At 56.5% G+C, this 24,223-nt stretch overlaps 2 protein-coding genes across 6 annotated transcripts in view; one reads left to right on the top strand and one right to left on the bottom strand.

Moving 5' to 3' along the window:
* The first annotated feature begins 462 nt into the window (after window positions 1-462).
* Window positions 463-4,084, top strand: CYP21A2 (cytochrome P450 family 21 subfamily A member 2). 5 transcript variants are annotated; one of them, XM_081522407.1, is made up of 10 exons: window positions 463-819; window positions 917-1,006; window positions 1,114-1,268; window positions 1,480-1,575; window positions 1,696-1,797; window positions 1,897-1,983; window positions 2,149-2,349; window positions 2,825-3,003; window positions 3,084-3,187; window positions 3,287-4,084. In XM_081522407.1, the coding sequence occupies exons 1-10, from the start codon at window positions 555-557 to the stop codon at window positions 3,559-3,561; spliced, it is 1,554 nt and encodes a 517-aa protein (XP_081378533.1). In that variant the 5' UTR covers window positions 463-554; the 3' UTR covers window positions 3,562-4,084. The 5 variants fall into 5 exon arrangements, with proteins under 5 accessions (XP_081378533.1, XP_081378532.1, XP_081378531.1 ...); XM_081522408.1 differs by having other exon boundaries at window positions 614-819; window positions 1,480-1,579; window positions 1,694-1,797; XM_081522406.1 differs by having other exon boundaries at window positions 516-819; window positions 1,696-1,983.
* Window positions 3,602-24,223, bottom strand: part of TNXB (tenascin XB) — a 55,986-nt gene continuing 35,364 nt past the window's right edge. The window contains exons 18-43 of the mRNA XM_081522404.1: window positions 23,888-24,202; window positions 23,407-23,762; window positions 22,647-22,959; window positions 21,920-22,294; window positions 19,526-19,822; window positions 17,648-17,980; window positions 16,938-17,285; window positions 14,773-15,102; window positions 12,664-12,987; window positions 11,904-12,278; window positions 11,009-11,296; window positions 10,371-10,649; window positions 8,846-9,133; window positions 7,499-7,822; window positions 6,846-7,181; window positions 6,464-6,586; window positions 6,217-6,354; window positions 5,896-6,015; window positions 5,647-5,790; window positions 5,426-5,556; window positions 5,170-5,302; window positions 4,929-5,080; window positions 4,739-4,835; window positions 4,486-4,647; window positions 4,239-4,402; window positions 3,602-3,893 (exon numbers count right to left, since the gene is read on the bottom strand). Of these exons, the coding sequence (XP_081378530.1) occupies window positions 3,792-3,893; window positions 4,239-4,402; window positions 4,486-4,647; window positions 4,739-4,835; window positions 4,929-5,080; window positions 5,170-5,302; window positions 5,426-5,556; window positions 5,647-5,790; window positions 5,896-6,015; window positions 6,217-6,354; window positions 6,464-6,586; window positions 6,846-7,181; window positions 7,499-7,822; window positions 8,846-9,133; window positions 10,371-10,649; window positions 11,009-11,296; window positions 11,904-12,278; window positions 12,664-12,987; window positions 14,773-15,102; window positions 16,938-17,285; window positions 17,648-17,980; window positions 19,526-19,822; window positions 21,920-22,294; window positions 22,647-22,959; window positions 23,407-23,762; window positions 23,888-24,202 (6,347 nt within the window). The 3' untranslated portion in view covers window positions 3,602-3,791. The remainder of the gene's footprint in view (window positions 3,894-4,238; window positions 4,403-4,485; window positions 4,648-4,738; window positions 4,836-4,928; window positions 5,081-5,169; window positions 5,303-5,425; window positions 5,557-5,646; window positions 5,791-5,895; window positions 6,016-6,216; window positions 6,355-6,463; window positions 6,587-6,845; window positions 7,182-7,498; window positions 7,823-8,845; window positions 9,134-10,370; window positions 10,650-11,008; window positions 11,297-11,903; window positions 12,279-12,663; window positions 12,988-14,772; window positions 15,103-16,937; window positions 17,286-17,647; window positions 17,981-19,525; window positions 19,823-21,919; window positions 22,295-22,646; window positions 22,960-23,406; window positions 23,763-23,887; window positions 24,203-24,223) is intronic.

Genomic DNA, 24,223 nt, shown 5'->3' with positions numbered 1-24,223 from the left:
ACAGGGTAAGAGCTCCAAACTGGGGAAACATTTAATTCTTCATCTTCAAGTTTTGAGAATAAAAACAGGCACTATTACTGATGACCCTTGGACTAGATATAAACTGGGATAACACAAGCAAATCAGGACATGTGGTTCCCCTATCTGTAAGTTAAAAGAAAAAATCACATCACTTTCATTTCATTTCGTGCTTCAAAGGCCATCTGGGAGGGCATATTTGGCGTGGGTTGTCATTCTCTCTGGGACAAACCCCGTGGCAGGAAGCTGGTCCAAGGTGGTGGTGGGGGTGGGTGGGGGTGGGAGAGGGCTCATGGACGTGTTTTCCTGAACGGTTGACAGAAAGCTGATTCTGGCTGTTGTAGAAGGTCAGGGTTGTGTTTCCTTTCCTTTCTTCTTGATAGATGAATGGGAAAAGGCCTGCTCTTTGATATTGGATTTTTGAAGGCCAAGAGGATGGATGCCATTCCAGGAATGTACTGTTTTGAGGACGGGACAGTGGGCAGGGACCCGAGGGAAGGAGTCAAGGGAGGCTTCAGAACAGCCCAAGTAGCCAGATGGCTGGAGGTGTCGAGAGCTATAAGTGCTCAGGGCCAGGGCCTCTGCCTGGGTCTCCAGCCATGGTCCTCGCAGGGCTGCTGCTGTTGCTCACCCTGCTAGCCGGTGCTCACCTGCTGTGGGGCCGGTGGAAGCTCAGAAACCTCCACCTCCCACCTCTGGTCCCCGGATTCCTGCACCTGCTGCAGCCCAACCTCCCCATCCATCTGCTGAGCCTGACTCAGAAACTCGGGCCTGTCTACAGGCTTCGCCTTGGGCTACAAGGTGAGGGTCTGCTTCCTTCCTGGCCCACAACAGTGAGGAGGGTTGGGGGTGTCCTTTCCTGCTGACTTTCTGCTTTTCCTACCACTCCCCCTGCCAGAGGTGGTGGTGCTGAACTCCAAGAGGACCATTGAGGAGGCTATGATCAGGAAGTGGGTGGACTTTGCCGGCAGACCCCAGATACCATCCTGTAAGGGGTTGCTTGAGGGGAAAAGCAGGGCTTCGGGAGGCAGGGGAGGTCAGGCCTGCAGCTTCCTTGGTCAAGTCGATCCTCCGACCCCCAACCCCTACTCGCAGACAAGCTGGTGTCTCAGCGCTGCCAGGACATCTCTCTGGGGGACTACTCTCTGCTCTGGAAGGCCCATAAGAAACTCACCCGCTCAGCCTTGCTGCTGGGCACCCGCAGCTCCATGGAGCCCTGGGTGGAGCAGCTGACCCAGGAGTTCTGTGAGGTGAGTCTGGACTCCCACAGTCAGCCCAGCTCAGCTTCACCCCTCCTGGAAGCCCCTCTATTTTTTCACTTATATTACCCACAGCATGTGGCATCTAGTTCCCTGATCAGGGATTGAACCTGGGCCCCCTGCATTGGGAGCAGAGAATCTTAGCCTCTCGATCACCAGGGATGTCCCAGGTCCCTATTTAGTTCATGTTCTTTCTCTTCAGCGCATGAGAGTCCAGGCTGGTGCCCCCGTGACCATCCAGAAGGAATTCTCTCTCCTCACCTGCAGCATCATCTGTTACCTCACTTTTGGAGACAAGGTCAAGACTCTCTTGCCCTCACATATGCCTGCCCCCCTGCCCCCCTCCCTCCACTCCCCTCAACCCCTCCCTGATCCTCTCCTGGTTCTGAACTGAAAGGATTTCCTCCTTTTCTGGCAGGAGGACACCTTAGTACATGCCTTTCACGACTGTGTTCAGGACTTGATGAATACCTGGGACCACTGGTCCATCCAGATTTTGGACATGGTTCCTTTTCTCAGGGTGAGGCGCAGCCCCGACACGCCTGGTCCTGGGAGAAAGGGTGGGGATGGGGAACAGGCTTCCTTGCCAGCAGCTTCCCTTTCTTACTCTCTGCCCCAGTTCCTCCCCAACCCTGGGCTCTGGAGGCTGAAGCAGGCCATAGAGAACAGGGACCACATGGTGGAGAAGCAGCTGAGGCGCCATAAGGTAGGGACCTTGCGTGGACCGGGCTCTTCCTCAGCCGTCAGCAGTGATGCTACTGCCCAGAGCCAGGCAGCTTCTGGGCCATCCCAGCAGTCCTGGACCTGCTGCCACCCTCTAAACGCTAACCCCAAGCCAGGCACTCAGGCCGGCTCCTCCTCCCCTCCCCAGGAGAGCATGGTGGCGGGCCAGTGGAGGGATATGATGGACTACATGCTCCAGGGGGTAGGGAGGCAAAGAGTGGAAGAGGGTCCGGGACAGCTCCTGGAAGGACACGTGCACATGTCTGTGGTGGACCTTTTCATCGGCGGCACTGAAACCACGGCGAGCACCCTCTCCTGGGCTGTGGCGTTCCTGCTTCACTACCCTGAGGTATGCCCTGGAGACAGGCAAAGGGATCCTTCCCGGCAGCTTGGCCAGGGTGCCAGGAACCTAGCTCACTGATGGCAATGCAGGCTGTGTCATGGAGGGTAGGGCTGGGGTGTGTCGGGGCAGGGTTTGCCTGGGTTCTGCTACTTGGCACAAGTCTCATGTGAGTTCCTCCAGGGAATGGTGGGAGTTTGGGCTTCCCTAGTGGCTCAGATGGTAAAGAATCTGCCTACAATGCGGGAGACTAAGGCTCGAACCCTGGCTCGGGAAGATGCCCTGCAGAAGGGAATGGCAATCTATTCTAGTACTCTTGCCTGGAGAATTCCATGGACAGAGGAGTCTGGAGGGTTACAGTCCATGGACTCGCAAAGAGTTGGACACGACTGAAATGACTAAGACACACACACACACACACACACGGGGTGGAGGCTGGCACCTGGGAGCTGGCCAGTGACAGGACTGGGGCTCCATTTTCCAGATTCAGCGACGCCTTCAGGAGGAGTTGGATCGCGAGCTGGGCCCCGGAGCCTCGTGCTCCCGAGTCACTTACAAGGACCGCGCTCGGCTGCCTCTGCTCAACGCCACCATCGCGGAGGTGCTGCGCCTGCGGCCGGTCGTGCCCCTGGCCTTGCCTCACCGCACCACGCGGCCTAGCAGGTTACTCTGGAGGCCTAGGGATGAACAACCAAAGCCCCAGCGGGGCCTCGGCGGGCCTCTAACTTAACCCTAACCCTCAGCATCTTCGGCTACGACATCCCTGAGGGCATGGTCGTTATCCCCAACCTCCAAGGTGCCCACCTGGACGAGACCGTCTGGGAGCAGCCGCACGAGTTCCGGCCGGGTATGTGGTGGAGCGGGTGCCCGCGGTGGTGGGGTTGGCGGTGCAGCGGGGGCGAAGGCCGGCGGCCCCTGAGACCCGGATCGGTCCTTCTGCCCGCAGACCGCTTCCTGGAGCCGGGCGCGAACCCCAGCGCGCTGGCGTTTGGCTGCGGGGCGCGCGTGTGCCTGGGCGAGTCGCTGGCGCGCCTGGAGCTCTTCGTGGTGCTCCTGCGACTGCTGCAGGCCTTCACGCTGCTGCCGCCGCCCGTGGGCGCCCTGCCGTCGCTGCAGCCGGATCCCTACTGCGGCGTCAACCTCAAGGTCCAGCCTTTCCAGGTGCGGCTGCAGCCCCGGGGGGTGGAGGCCGGGGCCTGGGAGAGGGCCAGTGCCCAGTGATGGGGGAGGCCTGGGGGGGAGGACTCAGCCAGTCACGTGCCTCGGTATCTCCTTTTATTGCTCCCGTACAAACCCCTGCCCTCCCCCCTGTAAACATGGTGCTGTGAGATCGCGGGTGGAGAAGGCCTCCGCTGGTGGCTGGATGGTCAAGGTGGCCCCTGGCTCTTCTCTCGGCGCAACCCCTCAGTGCTCGGCAATCATGGTGGGGCGCTGGAGGGGTGAGCGGCAGCTCAGCCTCCCCTAACCGGGGGCCGGTAGCTTCTCGGTCTCAGCTTCATTTCCGTGAAGGGCACGGAGAAATCGAAGCCCTTCCAGTAGTACCAGCTCACACCCTGGGAAGGGGGTTGTTGGGAGAGACTCAGTGTCTGACATCCAGCTCCCACTTGCCCTCCCCTCTGGGGAGATCATTCCAGAAATCAGCCATTCTGTCTCCCCTTTTCCTTCTTAAACCCTCAACTGCCAAGGACTGAAGCAGAATCCTGAGCCGTCCCTTTATATCCAATAAATCATCTCCTCCTCAAGATAACTTGGTGAGATTGGCATTATTGTTCCATTTCACAGGCGAGGGCACTGAAGCGCTGAGCCATTTGATAACTTATCACACTATGTGTCACAGACACCCAGGCAGGTGGAACCCCAAGCACCCCCGGCTTGGTGCGGCCCCCCAGACCACTCACCTGGTGGTCCACTGTGCTCCCATAAAGCCCGTTGAGGTTGGCATAGTGGCAGTTTCTGTACCACCAGGCCCCTCGGTAAGAGACGGCACAGGAGATGAGCAAGTTGTTGGGGTCTCGGTCCCGGGCAGAGAAGACACTGCCGCTGTGGTAGCTCATGGAGTCCCCTGGCAGGGCGTGGAAGGAGCAGTGAGGTCCTTTCCTCTCCTCTCCTGTCTCTCCCTGCCCACCCCCCAGACTGAGCCCTCACCTGCGGTGCCATGGTAGCCTTCCAGGTGGAGGCGGTAGTACTCATCAGCCGAGTCTACTTGGAAGGAGTCGTACTGGGCAAACACGGCCTCGTCCCCAGCCCGCAGGTCCACGCGCAAGGAGTAGTCGCCAGCTTTGGTCAGGCTGTGCAGGGCCTCATTGCCTGTGGGTGGGGAGTTTGTACTCGTGGGGGAGTGTGGGTCCACAGAGCCCCAGTCCCTTCCCTGGTCCAGCAATCCCTGTGAGACACTCACCCAGCCAGAACTCCCCAGAGATGTTCCCGAAACCATGCGCGTAGTCCTCCCAGTCCCTCCAGAAGTCCGTTTTTCCATCCATGCGGCGCTGGAATACCTGTGAAGTAGGTGGAGGTACCATCAGCCTGTGGCTCCCGGCCTGGCAAACCCCTCCTGGTACAGACCCCGTGGGCTTCTGACCACTACCCACCAGCCAGCCACCCCCATCGGTCTCCATGTCGCAAAACACGTTCAGGGGTCGCTCGCGGTTGCCACTGAGGAAGATGGTGGTGGTCCTTGATGTGCTGACCCCGTTCTGCATCTCCTCCCCACAGTCCCGGGGGAAGGGGATCCGCAGTCCACCTGGGGAGAGGAGGGGCCAGTCCTTTATCCAGATCCTACACCCCCGCTACCCAATCATCCCCCAGTCTCAGGTCCCAGGGCCCGAGTACCAGTGGTGAAGGAAGTAGACACGGGGGGAGTGAAGCTGTCGCCCCACATGGCCCGGAGCCATGTGCTGTAGGGGGTGGAGGGAAAGAGGCCGCGGAGCTGGTGAGAGGTGACCCCTCCTGGGAGCAGGATCTCCTAAGGAACAGACAAGGGGCGGTCAGGGGAGAGGGAGGTGGCGCCCACCCCCAGAAGCAGAGGCAGCCTCTCTGGACCAGAACCCAGGGAGGGAGCTGGCCTGAAGAGCAGGGCTTGGGGCACCTGGGTCTGTCCCCCTGGGGTGTTGAAGCTGAGCAGGTAACCAGTTGGGGAGACTTCGGGTGCCGTCCAAGTGAGCAGGGCTGTGCGGGGCGTCACTTCCTTGGCCTCCAAGTCCTGGGGCGCCTCCAACCCTGAAAGCAGGAGGAAGAGAAGATGGAGATGAGGCACTTCCTGGTTCTCTTGCTCCTTCCCCCCCATCCCATGCACCTCATGGACCGCACCTGTGGTGAAGGTGATGCTGGCTGGAGAGGTGAAGTTGGGGCCCCGAAGGCCACGCAAGGTTGCTGTGTAGTTGGTGTGGGTCACCAGGCCCTGCAGGGGGTAGTCCATGGCGCTGCCAGGGGCTGAGGCCTGGAGGGAAGGGGCTGGGAGGGGGCGGGCATCAGCGCTGCCCTGCCAGAGCCCAGCCTGCCCTCTGCTCCCTCTCCCTGAACGAGTACCCCCCAGAGGCCTCAACCAGCCTCACTCACCCCCTGGGGCTGTGACCTTGACATCATAGGTATCCACCGGGGTCTGGGGGGGCTTCCAGTGCAGCAGGGCGGATTCATCAGTCAGGTTCAGTGCCCGAAGCTGGGTGGGGCCATCAGGAACTGGGAGAAGGGCAGGGGGTACTCAGAGCTGGTCCCTGCTGCTCTCCCCATCCGTCACCTTCCCAAACTCCGCTGCACCTCTCGTCCGCCATTGGAGCCTCAAACACTGCCCGTTCCCCTCCTCTTCCCTGTTCACTCTCAACTCCCACCGGTGCCCTATTTTCTCCCCTACTTCCTGCCCGGGGCCCCAGTCCTGCTCACCTGTGGTCAGGAAGCCCGTGAGAGGCTCACTCTCCTCAAAGCCACGGACGGAGACCACCGTCACCTCGTACTGAGCACCTGGTATCAGCCCCTCAAGTTTCTGGGTACGGCCATCCACCTGCACACTCTGTGGCTCCCCTGGAAACACACAGTGGGCTGGGGGAGGCAGCTGGGGAGGCAAGGAGGAATGATGGGGCGGGCAGGGTGCAGGAGGTAAAGAGCAAGGACACAGGCCGAAGGGTATTACCTCCATCTGCCAGTTGGTAGGAAACTTTGAAGCCGTCCACCCTGGACGTTGGGGGCGTCCAGCTGACCCTGGCTGAGGTCTCCCTGATTTCGCTGAATTGGAGGTCACGGGGGCTCTCCAGAACTGATGGGAGGGATGTGCGAAGGAATGATGATGAGGGCACAGGGTGGGGAGGCCCCTTCTCCCGGGGCCCCACAGCCTCCAGACATGCTCACCACCACCCCCCTTTCCTCTGGACCTAGTAATGGAAGCTGCTCTGCAGATTCCAAGCTCTCCACCACTCACCAACTTCCGCTCTGGCTGTGGCACTAGGTCCCACCCTACAAAGTACAAGACCCCCACTTTGGGGCAGGGCGCCTATGTGCCCAGGATGGAGCCTCACCTGGGCTGAGGGTCCGAGCTGTGCCCTGGATGCTGTCGGCCTTGTGGGGCCCGCGCAGCCCATACAATGTAAGGGTGTACAGGGTCCCTGGATGCAGGTCCCGCAGCACGGCCGAGCGCCGTGTCCCTGGCACCGTCAGCTCCCGCTGCAGCAGGGGACGTAGCTGCGGTTCCAGGGTGCTTGGAGATGGGACTCCGAAGCGGAGCAGGAAGGAGTCAAAGGCCTCGGGTGGGGCCTCCCAGTTGAGCCGCAGTGAACTCGTGGTCACATCAGTCACCGACAGGTGGGACAGCCGGGGCCCCGGCTCACCGGGCGTCTGACCCGCAGGAACTGGCCCTGCAGAGTGGGTGGGAGAGAAGGGTTTGGAGACAGAAGCACACCAGCTAGTGCCCTGCGGCGGGTCCCTTCCTGGTCCTCATTTCCTTTCTGTAAAATTGGGCTAATGAGGGGCTGCCACCCATAATGACAGGTCAGACCCATAATGACAACACGTGTATAGGGCCGAGGCCTGCTGGAGTGCCCCTTCCTCCCTCCATGGTGCCCTCCTCATGTTCTTTCCCCATGGGCACCACTTCTGGGCATCCCCTTCCGCCTTCCCAGTCCCAGACTAGAGGTAGCCAAGGCCAGGACGCCAGTCCCTCTCCGGGCGGTACCTGTGGTGCCCTCGGCTGAGACGGGCCCCAGGCGCTTCCCTTCGTGGAGGCCGTAGAGCAAGAACTTGTAGGAGGTGCTGGGCTCCAGGCCTGACACGAGGACCTTGTTTTGGTCGCCCCCCATGAGCAAGGCCTGGGGCTGCCCATCTGTGTCCTGATACTGGACCACGAAGGAGTCAAAGGGGCCCTGGACCACGCTCCAAGAGAGGCGCAGGGAGTCCGGGGACACGTCCCTCACCGCCAGCACCCCTAGGCGGGGCCCTTCAGGGAGCTTGGGGGCCTCTGTGGCTGGGTGCCAGGGCGCTGGTGTGTCCTCTTCTGGGGCTGTGTGGGAGAAACCCAGGGAGAAGCTGAGTGCGGGAGAGGGGGTGCAGAGGGGCCCTCCCACTGCATCTCACCTTCCAGAGAGGGAGGGGGTCAGGGCTGAGGCTGAGGTGGGGCACTTTTCCATCCTGGCCACAGCAGCCAAGTGGAGAGAAGACAAGGACGCAGGCTTTCCTGGCATCTTCCTTCTCTTAAATCTGCTGCATCCCTGCTGAGACCCTGCCTGACTCCCCCAACCCTGGGCCTCTCTGAGGCCAGCCCAGTGACCCCATGGCCTCTCTGTGAGGCTCCTATGCTGCCTGAATCCCTGGCTTGTTTTCTCCTTCTCTGCCCCGAGGTCTCAGCATGCCCCACTCTAGATGTCTGCACTGGCCCTGCTCCCTCCCCAACCCCCCAGGGCGACCTGAGCCATGGCTTGAGGCAGGACTCACTCAGTCCCTCCCTGAGCTCAGGGCACATGGCCTCCCTGTTGAGAAGACCTGAGGATGGAACTGGCAGGAGAACTCAAAGGGCGAATCCCCCAAGCCAGGCTGATGCGGGGTTGGAGGGGAGGGGGCGTTATTAGGAAGTCTGGAAGGGGAACTCCATCAGTGCATTCACTCCTATTGCTTTCTATGCTCCTTGCCTGCCTTGTTTTCCAGTAATTTTCCATTTGAGAAAATGCTCCTGACTCATCCACGGGAGGGGGTTTGCCTTATCCGGGCAAGGCCGCTGCTGCCAGGAGGTAAGAGATGATCCAGTAGGGTGATAGGGAGCAGCTGGCAGCTGTGGGGCTGGGTGGGGGTATGTGGGGGGGGGGGCGGGAGGTTAGGGACCCTTGCCAGGGCTTTGTCTTTCTGCTTGTCTTGGCTCTGCTTTTGACGGACCCCTCGATCACTGTTCCGAGGCTCTTCCTCCTAAGCCCTGGGCAGGGCCCCCTTGCGCCTCCACCTTGACCACTCCTGCCTGACCTGCAGCACAGAGGCCTGAGGACACACGCTCAGGCCAGTTCTCAGAGACCAAGCAGCACGGCCTCCTGCTCACCTGTCATTCCCAGGACAGAGGCAGGGCCAAGGCGCTGTCCTCCAAGGAGCCCGTAGAGCAGAAACTTGTATTTCCTGCCAGGCTCCAGGCCCTCTACAGTGACCTCCCTCTGGTCTGCGGCCACAGGCACCACCCGGGGCTGCCCGTCTGTGCCCCTGTACTGGATCACGAAGGAGTCAAAGGGGCCCTGGGCCACCGTCCATGAGAGGCGCAGGGAGTCTGGGGTCTCATCCGTCACTGTCAGCTCCCCCAGGCGGGGTGGGGGCTGCCTTTCCTTCTTCAGGGGGGCTGTGGGGAGAGTGGAGGCAGGGGAGAAAACTTTAATTAACGGCTGCCTTTATCTCAGCCCTGGCAACTTCTGGGAGGAGGGAGGGTCCTTCCTCCACCTGGGGAGACAGGCTGTCCCAGCCCTGCCCTTCCAAAGGAGCCCAGTTTCCTCCTCTGGGGCCCACTGACCAAACTTCTGGCCCCCACTGCCTCCCGTCTGTGATGAGGGCGCAGTAAATGCAGAAACGATCACCTCATGAGAGAGGGCAGGCTGGGGTTGCAGGAAGGGCCTCAGTTTCCCCTGACCCCTGGCCCCCAGAGCCAGGAATGTGGCCAGAGCTGAGAAAGGCGCCCAGAGGATGTCTGGGTTGTCAGGGAGATGCCCCCAAACAGTGAGAGCTGGCCCGGGCAGCCAGCCAAGCTCCTGGGCTCCCATCACTGGCCATGACCTCCCTCTGCCTTGCCATCAGCCTGGGCTCTCCTTGCCACCTGCTTCCAGTTGGCCCTAACTCCATTAGACCAGGGTGGTTGGGTGGGGCAGGGGGAGAAGCCAGGGGCAGAGCTGAGAGGACAAAAGGCAGAGTGGAGCACAGAAGAGACTTGTCTAGGTGGGCGTGGGTGCTGACTGATGAGGGTTGGAGAAGCCTGTATCCAGTCTCCACAGTGAGGGTTTGGGGAAGATAATTATGGAGTCTGAGACCCCCAGGTCCCAACTGGCCATGTGCCCCATCCTTGTCTGGCCAGGGTGACTCATGGTCCTAGAGGTGGGGTAAGGGTCAATGACCCACCTCCACCCCTTCCTCGAGAGGCTGAGTCATGGTCACAAGACACCAGATTTTTCCATGGTCTTTCTGCAGCCAAACCCTCCCATATTTTCCACCTCTTGCCATAGAACTGGAATGGAGGGAGGAGGATGTGAACATTTATTGAGCCCCATTAGATATTATTCACAACCATTATGCAGGTCTGGAAACTGAGGCTCAAGGGAAAGAAGTGGCCTGTCCAAGCCCACATAGCTGGCAATCAGAAGTTGAACACAGGTCTGCTTGGCTCCAAAGTCTGAGTTCTTTTTATTATATTGCCAATAAGAGATTGAAGGAAATAAATGCTAAGAACAGTGCCTGGCATTCAGTAGGGACTCAATAAATATTTGCTTTTGGTATTATGATTGCCATGTCGAAATCCTGGGGCCAGTTCTATGGGCTCAGATGAAAGACAGTGCTGGAAAAGGTTGTGGGAGCGGGGACCTGGGTCTCACCTGTGCTGCCTTCAGTGGAGATGGGGCCCAGTCGTTTCCTGCCTACCAGCCCATAGAGCAGGAACTTGTATTTCCTACTGGGTTCCAGGCCGGGGACGGTGACCTCACGATGGTCGGCGGCCACAGGCACCACGCGGGGCTGCCCATCCCTGTCCTTGTACTGGACCACGAAGGAGTCGAATTCACCCTCGGGGACAGTCCAGGAGAGGCCCACAGAGTCTGGGGTCACATCCATCACCGTCAGCTCCCCCAGGCGGGGAGCAGGTTTTGTGTCTGGGACTGGACAAGAGAGAGGTGCATGGAACGTGACAGAAATGAAGCAGGCAGCCTTCTCAGGGTGCTAGGGTCTAGGTGCTGGCTCTGGGTGCTGGGAGGTGGTGACAAGGTCACAGGTCAGGAAGAGGGGAGGCAGAGGAGTAGGGATTAAAGAGGGGCCAGGGAAGAAAACAAGTGTCCCTGGGGATATAGGAGGAGTAGGATGGGAACGAAAGGGTAACCAGGTACTCAGGACTTGGATTTCACTGAACCCGGTAAATAAACGGGTCTAGGGTGTGGAGCATGGAAACATGAAATTCCACAAGGGAGTGGAGGATGGTCAGATGGCTACAGGGCAAAGGCGGCCTCCAGCCCCCACTCACGAGTCTTTGCATCTGCAGAGACTGGGCCGTGTCGTTTCTCATCCCGGAGTCCGAACAGCAGGAACTTGTACTTGCGGCCGGGGACCAGACTCGAAACCGTGACCTCTCGGAGGTCTCCACCCACGGGCACTGCCTGGGGCTGCCCCTGCACATCCTTGTACTGGACCAGGAAGGAGTCGAAGGGGCCCTGCTCCACCGTCCACGAGAGGCGCGCTGTGTCCGAGGTCACGGCTGCCACCGCCAGCTCCCCTAGGTGGGGTGCCGGAGGGGGCTCCGTAGTCAGGGAGGCTGGAATGGAGCAGAGGAGGCTGTGGTCAACAACAGGACCCTGGGCCAGAGGGGCGGGGGGCTGCTCCCTGGCTGTGAAATGATCATTTGCAGCAAACTCTTCTAACTGCTTCATGTGTCCCAGGCACTGCTGTAGGCAGTTCGCAAAAAGTGCATTTAATCCTTACACAGCCGCTGAAGTAGGTGCTTTTATCCTTAGCACCTTTGTTGTGTGGGCATTCGTGGTGCAGAGAGGTTAAGAAACATTTGCAAAATGAGTACCTTCAGAGCAGGAGTCAACCTAGAGAACCTGGTTCTCCATCTGTGCTCTGAGCCACTAAAATGCTCCATTGGGGAGGCTGAGGAAGCCACACATGAACACCTGAGCAAGTCTGAGGGTCCAGATCATGAAGGAAGGAAGAAAGCTGAAACGTATGGGGCATAGGCTACCTGCTGAGCTGACCCTGAGCACACCGTCCATCAGTCCTCACTCAATTCAAGAATGGGGTGGGATCCTCAGCACCATGTGAGGAAAGAGAATCAGGCCCCATTTGTGAGGAGTGCTGATATCCCAAAGAGGGAAACAAGAGGGCAACAGAGGGAAACCTAGGGCTCAGGGCTTGCTCACCGGTCACGCCCACAGTGGACACGGGGCCCAGGCGCCGCCCCCCGTGCAGGCCATACAGGTTCATCTTGTACTTGTGTCCGGGCTCCAGGCCCCCAACGGTCACCTCCGTCTCCTCGCCCCCGACACGCACCACCTGGGGCCCATCCCTGCCCTTGTACTGGATGGTGAAGGAGTCGAAGTGGCCCTGGGGGATGGTCCAGGAGAGGCTCAGCGAGTCCGGGGAGGATCCTGTCACCGTCAGTTCCCCCAGGAGGGGCTCCTCGGGGGGCTCTGGGGCCTCTGTGCTGGGCTCCATGGGGCTGGGGGTCTCCTCCATCTCTGTGGGGCTGGGGGTCTCCTCCACCTCTGTGGGGCTGGGGGTCTCTTCCTCTGCAGCTGAGAAGGAGGGATACACAAAGGGTGAGGCAGGGTCCCCGGGAGATGTCCTTGGGTCTCCTCCCAAGCCATGGTCCCCCACTGGGGACCCTGAGGTCAGTTCAGAGGAGCCTAAGGAGGCTGGGGGTTCTGCTCAGTCCACACCTCACAGACAAGCCTGGAGTCTCTGGGGTCAGCTGTGGGGACCAGGGCCGCCACCAGCTTGGCTCACAGAGGCCCTTCTCTGCCCAGGAGGACGTACTAGTCCTCAGGGAGCCCGGGGGAGGCACAGAGAGTATCATGGCTCAGTCTCAAGGAGAGGGGCCTCCCACACCCCACGTCCCCATCACCTGAGGGGGTGATCTCCCCACTAGGTCCCACCCTGAGGCTTCCACTGTCCACTCACTGGTCACCCCGATGACAGAGACAGGGCCCACGCGCTGGCGGTCGTGGAAGCCGTACAGGTTCATCTTGTACTTGTGGTCTGGCTCCAGGCCCGAGATGGTGACCCCATCCTTGTCCCCGGGCACCCTCACCACCTTGGGTTGCCCATCCCCGTTCTTGTACTGGATCAGGAAGTGGTCGAACTGGCCCTCGGGGACGGTCCAGGAGAGGCTCAGGGAGTCGGGGGTGGCATCTGTCACGGTCATCTCCCCGAGGCGGGGCTTGATGGGAGGCTCAGGGACCACGGTGGATGGGGTTTGGATGGTCATGGCGTTGTAGTCCGGAGCTGCACAGAGACATAGAGGGCAGGTAAGGTCTCCTCAGTCCTCAGTTCAGCATATAAAGGGGTATATTACAAAAATAAAATAATAAGGTACAGGACATATCTGTCCACAAGAGCTCTAACTCTGCTTTCTCTTAATTCTTTCTTTCCGGTCCCTTTAATGTTGGCCTTCCTGGCACCTTAGCCTCATCCGCCCTGCTCTCACCCCTACCTACCAGCACCCTTCCTCACACGCAGGTCCACATGGCCACTGTGCTCTGGGCCTTCCTCCACTGTGGTCTCACAGCATCTTAACTCCTTTTGGCTCATGTCTTGGCCCCCAAGCAGCTCAGAAGCTCCATCCCCCTTTTCTAATCAGAAACCTGGAGTCTTCTTGGATCTGTTCCTGTTGCCATCTGCTGTCTTCCCCAGGTGGTGCTAGTGGTAAAGAATCCGCCTGCCAATGCAGGAGACTAAGAGATGCGGGTTCAATCCCTGGGTCAGGAAGATCCCCTGGAGGATGTATGGCAACCCACTCCAGTATTCTTGCCTGGAGAATCTCATGGACAGAAAAGCCTGGCGGGCTACAATCCATGGGGTCACAAAGAGTCAGACACGACTGAAGCAACTTAGCACACACACACTGGCTGCCGTAAGACTCAGAGCATCCGATTCTCTCTCTGGAGTTCCTCCTGTATCTTCTCACTTCCCACACCTGCGGCCTCGCCACCCTTGTCTGGGACGCCCTGACCTGTCACCTGGGTTACCACCTCCCTATGAGTCTCTCTGCCTCCCGCCTCCACCTGTTCTTCACAGGGAGCCAGAATGAGCCTTTAAAAGCACATCCGAGGGTCTCAGTCTTGGCGTAAAACTGTGCAGCAGGCCTCTCTATTCTGGGAAAGAAATTCCTGCCTTCCTGAGCAGTCGCAACCTCTCTACCCCCATCTCAAGACTATCTCTTCCACTCCCAAGAATTTCATACAAAATCCTCTCTTGTGCCATGATGTTCCTAGTACCGACTGAGACCCTTCATCCTGTCTGTAAATGTCACCAAGATAATGCCTGTTGGTTGTCAAGTCTCAGCTGTCCTGTGGGAACCCGTGGGCACCCATGGGCAGGCAGGCTGATGTCGGCCTCACTGCCCAGTTTTGGCCTGGCCACGGGGCTTCCTGTCACCTACACATCCCCCTTTGCTGGTCCACAGCCTGTCTGTGAGTCCTGTAGGATAAGAACTGGTTTCTCTGCCACGTTCAAGGTTTATCTCAGTGAACTTCCTCAGTGCTTGGCTCAGGCCACCCACATCTTTCTTGAACCACTGGTGTCACAAGTCTGTTAACACCCAAACCGTGCGGCTAGGGGGCGTTTCAGTCAAGACACTAAATTCTGAGCACACTCCTGCCTTCCTCCACAGCCTCCAGTCAACTACGAAGAGGCCGAGTTCGGCTGAGCTCCTGTGAGAACTCAGGCATGCAAGCACGATTCTGTCTGACAGAATCTAAGGAAGTGTCCAGTTGCTTTGTGAGGAGCTTTAGCAGAGTATGGTCCCTGGACCAGCAGCATCAGCATCAGGAAGGACTTTAGAAATCCAGCGTGTCCAGACCCAGCCCAAACCTGCCAAATCTGAATCCAGACCCAGCCCAAACCTGCCAAATCTGAATCTGCCTTTTAACAAGAAGCCTCGACCATCTGATGTTCTGGAAAAGACACGCTGCTGAGAATATTTATGTTTTCATTAAGATGGGAATAAAGGGAAACTCTTCCAGGACCTGTCCTCCCCATCCTGCACCCCACGCTCCCGACCTCACTCACCGGTTACGCCCACGGTGGACACAGGGCCCACGCGCCGCCCCCCGTGCAGGCCGTACAGGTTCATCTTGTACTTGTGTCCGGGCTCCAGGCCCCCAACGGTCACCTCAGTCTCCTCGCCCCCGACACGCACCACCTGGGGCCCATCCCTGCCCTTGTACTGGATGGTGAAGGAGTCGAAGTGGCCCTGGGGGATGGTCCAGGAGAGGCTCAGCGAGTCCGGGGAGGATCCTGTCACCGTCAGCTCCCTCAGGAGGGGCTCCTCGGGGGGCTCTGGGGCCTCTGTGCTGGGCTCCGTGGGGCTGGGGGTCTCTTCCACAACCTCCTGAGGGTCTGAGAAAAGAGATTGGGGGCAGAGGCTTAGACGGCGACTTGCTTTGACATCTGCTGATATCAACAGAGACAACCGGGGGCATCCAGCGAAACACTCCTCAAGCTGCAGGCCTGGAGGCTCACGCAGCCTCTGGGTGCAGCATTCGGTGACTCCACGCAGGGGAGACCGAGACACGCCCGACCCCATCACATACTGGCTGGCGGGCACCATGAACCTTCAGAAAGCAATTCGGACATGCATGTCAGGAGCCAAAATACTGCTCATTTCCTTTGACCCAATAATCTCATTTCTGGGCAGCTATCCTAAGAAAATTATTAAAAAGCAGGAAAAGTTGTATCACGGGAGTTCATTTTTGGATTATTCATGACAGCAAGATGTGTCAGGACTCCAAAGGAACCACAGAAGTTTAATTTTGTTATGACACTTTCACCATGAAGCATCAAATGGCCATTAAAATGATGATTAATGATGGTTGTGTAGCCACAGGATAAATGCTGTAGTGTAACTTAGGTACAAAAAAAGTTAAGAACCAAGAATTACATGAACATTCTGCAACCTGAAAACATGCAGGCATGGAAAACACAGAAAGAGAGGGTGTTACACACATTGTTATGAATGGTGGTTCTTGGGTCAGAAAGTGGTCCGATGAGAGATTTTTTTCCCCTGCTTTCCAAACTTTCCATCATGTTGCTATATGCTTTTCAGAGAAAAATACAGACTTAAAAAGAAACCCTGGATTATAAAAATTAGTAGTCCGGTGGTGGATGTGGAGTAGGGACATGGGTCCCTCTGTGCTTTTTCAATATGCTTGTGATTTGCATGATAGGGGCCTCTCTGTCCGAAGTGTCTTCAGGAGGGGAGAGTGAACCTCACAGAGACAGTTGACTCACCCCCCAAAAGACTGACTCTCAGGAGCTGGGTTCTCCCACGTGCAGAGGAACCCTGGTGACAGGCATAAGACTCCAGCTGACAGTGACTTAGAAAAGCCACCCTGACTACAAATGGGGAATTTAATTCACCTTGGGGATTTTTTTTCCTCATTTCTTAAAGACTAGAAATTGTAACTTTTTCATAATCATCAGTGAAATAAATTGCAAGAATGATGAGCAGAAAAGATGGAAGGAATACAAAAGAGGAGACAATGTATTGAAAAAAATTTTCCTGATTATAAAAGAAAAACTGCTTGTCACTTAAGAAAATGTAAATGACACAGAACAGAACAAAATGGGAAAAAAAGCACAAAATATTCTATTGTGTTCCACAAATCATGCATCCTGTGGGATGTGTTTCCTTCCAGTTGTCTTACTATGCAAGTTATTTTCAAGTGGCTTTGATTAGCTTCCTTACAAACATTGTAAACTCTTATTTCATTGTAAAGTATAAAGTAATTGTCTTATGTTTAAACATTTCAATGATGCCATAATAGGTCATTTTACAGATTGTTGTCTAATTACTTAATCATCTCTGTGGTTGGATGTTGGGTTGTTTCTTTCATTCTTTTTTTTTTTTCTTGTTGTAACAAAGAATGCTGTGATTCATGATTAACATGGAAAGAAAAGAAAATTCTAGTAAAGTCAAGCTTGGCCTGAGCCTGACACATTTCACCCTTCGAGGCAGCCAGTGACTGACCATCAGAGGAGGTCATGCTACTGTGGACAGTGAGGTCGTGGGTTGACAAAGGCCAGACCACTACACATGGGTCACGGCCCAGGGCCATGGAGGAAGGGCATAAAAGGGGTTCAAGGTCTGGTGAAATAACAGAACAGTCAACCAGGTCACTCATGAGGAAAAGGTATTTCCACCTCGGAGACCCCTGAGCCCTGCCCTCACTCACCGGTCACGCCCACGGTGGACACGGGGCCCACGCGCTGCCCCCCGTGCAGGCCATACAGGTTCATCTTGTACTTGCGTCCAGGCTCCAGGCCTCCAACAGTCACCTCAGTCTCCTTGCCCCCGACGCGTACCACCTGGGGTCCATCCCTGCCCTTGTACTGGACAGTGAAGGAATCGAAGTGGCCCTGGGGGACGGTCCAGGAGAGGCTCAGCGAGTCTGGGGAGGATCCTGTCACCATCAGCTCTCCAAGGAGGGGTTCCTCAGGGAGCTCTGGGGCCTCTGTGCTGGGTTCTGTGGGGCTGGGGGTCTCCTCCGTCTCTGTGGGGCTGGGAGTCTCTTCCTCTGCAGCTGAGAAGGGACACACAGAGGGTGAGGCAGGGTCCCCAGGAGACGTCCTTGGGTCTGGGGTCTCCTCCCAAGCCTTGGCTTCGACTCCAGGCCCTGAAGTCAGTTCAGAGGAGCTAGTCCTTGGGGTTGGGTGGTCCTGCTTGGTCCATACCTCATAGACATGCCTGGAGCCCCTGGGTCAGCTGTGGGGACCAGGGCCGCCACCAGCTTGGCTCACAGAGGCCCTTCTCTGCCCAGGAGGACACACAAAGGTCACCGTGGCTCAGCCTCGAGGAAGGGGCCTCCCGCATCTCACTCCCCCATCACCTGAGGGGGTGATCTCCCCACTAGGTCCCATCCTGGGGCTTCCACCATCCACTCACTGGTCACCCCGATGACAGAGATGGGGCCCACACGCTGGCGGTCGTGGAAGCCGTACAGGTTCATCTTGTACTTGTGGTCTGGCTCCAGGCCCGAGATGGTGACCTTGTCCTCGTCCCCGGGCACCCTCACCACCTTGGGCTGCCCATCCTCGTTCTTGTACTGGACCAGGAAGTGGTCGAACTGGCCCTCGGGGACGGTCCAGGAGAGGCTCAGGGAGTCGGGGGTGGCGTCTGTCACTGCCAGCTCCCCCAGGCAGGGCTTGATGGGAGGCTCAGGAGCTGCAGTGGGCAGGTCTGTTGGGGCTGGGGTCATTTCTTGGTCTTTTTCTGAGGCTGGATCAGGAGACAAAGAGAATGGTGACATGCTTCCAGAGCTCCCTCCTAACAGGATGGATTCTGGGATTTCTCCCAGACACACCAGGGCCCTGAAGCTGGGACGCCAGTGCCCCAAGGTTAAGACTTCATTTCCCTAGTTTAAATGTTCAGCTTCCCTAGTTGACATGTTCAGGGGCAGGGGACACACTGTGGAGATGTCAAGATGGTACGGTGGGACGCCGCTGACCTCAGCATTTGCAGCATGGAACCTGCAGGAGCTGCTGAGCGCATTCACTTAGTGGGCCAGGACTCATGCTTTGTAACAGCACCACACTCAACAGACACGTCGCGTCAGGAGGTGCCTGTGCTCAAGTTCCTAAGTATTTTCCTTTAATACCTCCTCTGGTTTAGAAGGCTTTTCTGAGCATTTGAGAATCTAATTTAGATTCCACAGTTGACAGCAGAGATGAGACCACAGGAAATCAGATCATCTTTGCAGCTGGGTTGCTTGGGGACCTTGTATTAATTCTCCTGCCAGTTTATGGCAGGGATGACCCATCATACCCACAGATGTCTTTTGTCTTTCCTGTTCTGCATAGAGTTTTATTCCGGCTTAATGGCTGAATTATAAAATCATTGTGTTTCATATCTCCATTGTGTTTGGGAATCAGGTTTTAAGCATGTGGCAGATAATAGCTATAAAAGAACTTAACAGAAGCAACCAACAGCCAAGATAAGGAGTAATTAATGAAGAGGAAATATCTTGTTTAGCTGCACATATGACTAATATTAGGACTTACCTCATAGTTCAGTCAGTAAAGAATCTGCCTGCAATGCAAGAGAACCAGGTTCGATTCCTAGGTCAGGAATCTTCCTCTGGAGAAGGAAATGGCAACCCACTCCAGTATTCTCACCTGGAGAATCCCATGGACAGAGGAGCCTGGTGGGCTCCAGTCCATGGGATCACAAGAGTTGGACACGACTTAGAGACTAAGCCACCATGACTAATGTTAACTACTGAAGTAACAGTATCCATGACAGGAAGGTTCCGTGTTGACATAGAATCCATGGGTATCAGTATCAAATACAATTTTACCCAGTGAAATCAATAATAATTATGAGAATTCACCCAAGGGTTTTTAGTAACTAATTTTTTTCCTCAAAAGGAGGAGCCAGTAGTTACCAAACACTGCGGGTGAGCCAAGCCACGCCCACCCTGCCAGACAGGTGTGGCTCTTCTTTCTGCACCGATGCTGAAAGGTAGGCACAGAGGGGCTGACTGACTCTCTCGAGGTCACACAGCTCTAAGGGGCCGAGAATAGGGCCAGCCCCAGGTCTGCCTGAGTCTATTATTTCCTTGGCATCCTCCCTCTTCAAGGACTCAAAAAGTGTAAAGGGTGAGACAGCTAAAGTGACACTAAGGCTTGGAGTGAAGACAGGCATAGAACCACTCCCAGGAGCTTGGGAGGCTCAGGCTTAAGAACAGTGGGAGAAAGACATGATTACTGGCAATTAAAGGGAACCTGAGCCCAGCTCGGGGCCAGTGTTCTACTGCACACTCACCAGTTAAACCGACAGTGGAGAGGGGGCCCACACGCTGGCGGTCGTGGAAGCCGTACAGGTTCATCTTGTACTTGTGGTCTGGCTCCAGGCCCGAGATGGTGACCCCGTCCTCGTCACCGGGCACCCTTACCGCCTTGGGCTGCCCATCCCCGTTCTTGTACTGGATCAGGAAGTGGTCGAACCGGCCCTCGGGGACAGTCCAGGAGAGGCTCAGGGAGTCGGGGGTGGCGTCTGTCACAGTCAGCTCCCCTAGCTGTGGCTTCAAAGGAGGGCTAGCAGGGGGCTCCTCTTCCAGGGCTGGGGAGAGAGGCAAACAGAATCGTTCCTGCTGCTGGAAGGAACTGCTGAGGCCCTGCTCTCGTGGGTTCAGGCCAGAAGGTGGGCTAGCTCTGGGGGCCTAACTTCAGATCCAGCTGTGCCTATGGCCATCACAATCTCTTTGTGGCCTCTTTATGGTCCATCCAATGTGCCAAGTGGCCTCTTGCCTTGATGCCTGAATGTTCTTTCCCCAGATGTCTGCATGGCTCATGTTCACACCTCCTTTAAGTCTTCATTCAAATGTCACCTTCTCTTTAGGGTCTTTCCTGCCCACCCTATTTAAAAATCCCAGTTCTCCCAATTGTAGCCTATCTTTCTTAATTGGATCTGATTCCAGCAAAAAATTGCAAAAGAACTATTAGGACACCATCAGGAAGCTGTGTGCTTAGTCGCTCAGTCATGTCCAACTCTTTGCGACCCCATGGACTGTAATGCAGTCTGCCAGGCTCCTCTGTCCATGGGGACTCTCCAGGCAACAATACTGGAGTAGGTTGCCATGCCCTCCTCCAGGGGATCTTCCCAACCCAGGGATCGAACCTAGGTCTTCCGAATAGCAGGCGGATTCTTTATGGTCTGAGCCACCAGGGAATCAGAAAACTAGCAATACCCGAATATCTGGTTTTTAAAAGCACAATCACTGTGTCATGATTACTTTTAAGTGGTATTTTTGAAAAGAGCTGCTGCTGCTGCTAAGTCGCTTCAGTCGTGTCTGACTCTGTGTGACCCCATAGATGGCGGCCCACCAGGCTCCCCTGTCCCTGGGATTCTCCAGGCAAGAACACTGGAGTGAGTTGCCAGAAAAGAGCGGTACACTTAAATATGCAATGATGAAGTAAACAGTGTATAGAATAAGTTTTAAAATATTACAGCAGTATGTCCATACAATGGAATATTATTTGACTATAAAGGAATGAAGTACTGCTACATGTTACAACACAGATCAACCTCAAAAATGTGCTAAAATGTGGTAAAAGAAGTCAGATATGAAAGAGCAAGTATTGTATGATTCCAGTTATATGATGTGTCCAGAAAAGGCAAATCTGCAGAGACAGAAAGTAGATCTCTGGGGATTGGAAATGGGTGTGAAAATGGGTCTGGACACCAGATTTCATCTCCATGTGGTGAAAAAGTTCTAAAATTGTTAACAGATAGTGATGATAGTTGTACAACTCTGTAAATACACTAAAATTAATAAGCTGTATGCTTAAAACGGGTGAATTCTATGGTATGTAACGTATACCTCAATAAAGCTGTTAATAAAACATTCTAGGACTTCTAGTAGTGGTTAAGAATCTGCCTGCCAACACAGGGGACATGGGTTCGATCCCTGCTCCGGGAAGATCCCACATGTCGCAGAGCAACTAACTCCTTGTGCCACAATTACTGAGCCTGCGCTCTGGAGCCCTCCAGTTGTAACTACTAAACCCCATGGCACCCAAAGCCTGAGCTCTGCAACAAGAGAAGCCACTGCAATGAGAAGCTCCTGTACCCCAACAAAGAGTAGCCCTCGCTCACAACAACTAGCCAAAACCTGTGTGTAGCAATGAAGACCTACCACTGCCAAAAATAAAATACATTAAAAAAAAGAAGAAGAAAGATGATATTCTAGTTGAGGAGGGTGGGAAGTGAGTGGGGTCTGGATGAGCTAGACTGGCCAAGAGGTGCTTTTTGGTTGAAGCAGGGTGATTGACATATAGGAATTCATTATGCTATTCTTTCCCTTTGGGTATATGTCTGAAATTTTATATAATAAATACTTGTTGAGATTTAATATTTCATGTCATTTGTCCCAATACCCCAAAAGAGTTCTTTTCAAAGTTTCCACGCAAAGCAGAGAGCCACAGACAGGTCATGTGAGCCTGGCTTGGAGGCCTCAGTCCCCAACAGCCTCTCAAGGGCAAGCTCTTCCCTGGGACTCCCTCTTCCTGCTCCTAGATCATACTTGTCCTGAAGTGCTGAATGGATAATGAATGAACTAGAGATTTGGGGGTTTTAGGGTCTTCAGTGGAAGACTCTCCAGAGGCTCTACTATGAGACCTTTCTTGAGGCCTCATCCCAAGCCCCGCCCTCACTCACCGGTCACGCCCACGGTGGACACGGGGCCCACGCGCCGCCCCCCGTGTAGGCCGTACAGGTTCATCTTGTATTTGTGTCCAGGCTCCAGGCCCCCAATGGTCACCTCAGTCTCCTCGCCCCCGACACGCACCACCTGGGGTCCGCCCCTGCCCTTGTACTGGATGGTGAAGGAGTCGAAGTGGCCCTGGGGGACGGTCCAGGAGAGGCTCAGCGAGTCCGGGGAGGATCCTGTCACTGTCAGCTTCCCCAGGAGGGGCTCCTCCAGGGGCTCTGGGGCCTCTGTGCTGGGCTCCGTGGGGCTGGGGGTCTCCTCTATCTCTGTGGGGCTGGGGGTCTCCTCCACCTCTGTGGGGCTGGGGGTCTCTTCCTCTGCAGCTGAGAAGGAGGGATACACAAAGGGTGAGGCAGGGTCCCTGGGAGACATCCTTGGGTCTCCTCCCAAGCCATGGTCCCCCACTGGGGACCCTGAGGTCAGTTCAGGGGAGCCTAAGGAGGCTGGTGGTTCTGCTCGGTCCACACCTCACAGACATGCCTGGAGCCCCCGGGGTCAGCTCTGGAACCAGGGCCGCCACCAGCATGGCTCACAGAGGCCCTTCTCTGCCCAGGACCTACAAGGGGCATCATGGCTCAGCCTTGAGGAAGGGGCCTCCCATACCCCACGTCCCCATCACCCGAGGGGGTGATCTCCCCACTAGGTCCCATCCTGGGGCTTCCACCATCCACTCACTGGTCATCCCGATGACAGAGACGGGGCCCACACGCTGGCGGTTGTGGAAGCCGTACAGGTTCATCTTGTACTTGTGGTCTGGCTCCAGGCCCGAGATGGTGACCTCGTCCTTGTCCCCGGGCACCCTTACCACCTTGGACTGCCCATCCCCATTCTTGTACTGGACGGTGAAGGAGTCGAAGTGGCCCTGGGGGACGGTCCAGGAGAGGCTCAGCGAGTCTGGGGAGGATCCTGTCACCGTCAGCTTCCCCAGGAGGGGCTCCTCGGGGGGCTCTGGGGCCTCTGTGCTGGGTTCCATGGGGCTGGGGGTCTTCTCCATCTCTGTGGGGCTGGGGGTCTCCTCCGTCTCTGTGGGGCTGGGGGTCTCCTCCATCTCTGTGGGGCTGGGAGTCTCTTCCTCTGCAGCTGAGAAGAAGGGACACACAGAGGGTGAGGCAGGGTCCCCAGGAGATGTCCTTGGGTCTGGGGTCTCCTCCCAAGCCTTGGCTTTGACTCCGGGCCCTGAAGTCAGTTCAGAGGAGCTAGTCCTTGGGGTTGGGTGGTCCTGCTTGGTCCACACCTCATAGACATGCCCGGAGCCCCCCGGGTCAGCTGTGGGGACCAGGGCTGCCACCAGCTTGGCTCACAGAGGCCCTTCTCTGCCCAGGAGGACACACAAAGGTCACCGTGGCTCAGCCTCGAGGAAGGGGCCTCCCGCATCTCACTCCCCCATCACCTGAGGGGGTGATCTCCCCACTAGGTCCCATCCTGGGGCTTCCACCATCCACTCACTGGTCACCCCGATGACAGAGATGGGGCCCACACGCTGGCGGTCGTGGAAGCCATACAGGTTCATCTTGTACTTGTGGTCTGGCTCCAGGCCCGAGATGGTGACCTCGTCCTCATCCCCGGGCACCCTCACCGCCTTGGGCTGTCCGTCCCCGTTCTTGTACTGGACCAGAAAGTGGTCAAACTGGCCCTCGGGGACGGTCCAGGAGAGGCTCAGGGAGTCGGGGGTGGCATCTGTCATGGTCAGCTCCCCAAGGCGGGGCTTGATGGGAAGCTCAGGGACAGCAGTGGACGGGGTTTGGGTGGTAGAGGGAGATTCTGAAGGTTCATCATCCTCCTCTCTTGGGGCTGAATACAGACATGGAGAGAAAAGGACCTGAGAGAGGGGCACAGAATCCATGGGGACTCAGCCCTCCTCTGGGCCCTCGTGGCCCCCTGGAAGGAAGCTGTGTAGGCAGAGTTCTTTCGCTCACCTGTCATGGCCTTGATGTGGGCAGGACCAACACGTTGCCCGTTGTGGAAACCATATAGGCTCACCAGGTATCTGTGGTCAGATTCCAGGTCAGAGATGGTGATGTCATGCTGGTCGCCCCCTACATTAACTTCTTGGAGTAGCCCCTCCTCATCTGTGTATTGGACCTCGAAGGAGTCAAAGTCTCCCTCAGTTGCTGTCCAGGAGAGATGTAGGCTGTGTGGGGTGGCCTCCTCCAGAGTCACCTTCCCCAGACGGGGCTCAGATGCTGGAGCACTAAAGGTTTCAGGCTCAGCTTCGATTTCTTCCCTGGAGGCTGTTTCTGAGAGACAGGTAG

This window comes from Giraffa tippelskirchi, chromosome 8, assembly GCF_054371585.1.
Source record: "Giraffa tippelskirchi isolate mGirTip1 chromosome 8, T2T-mGirTip1v1.2.pri, whole genome shotgun sequence".
NCBI lineage: Eukaryota > Metazoa > Chordata > Mammalia > Artiodactyla > Giraffidae > Giraffa > Giraffa tippelskirchi.
This window is presented reverse-complemented; position numbering and strand designations above follow the sequence as displayed.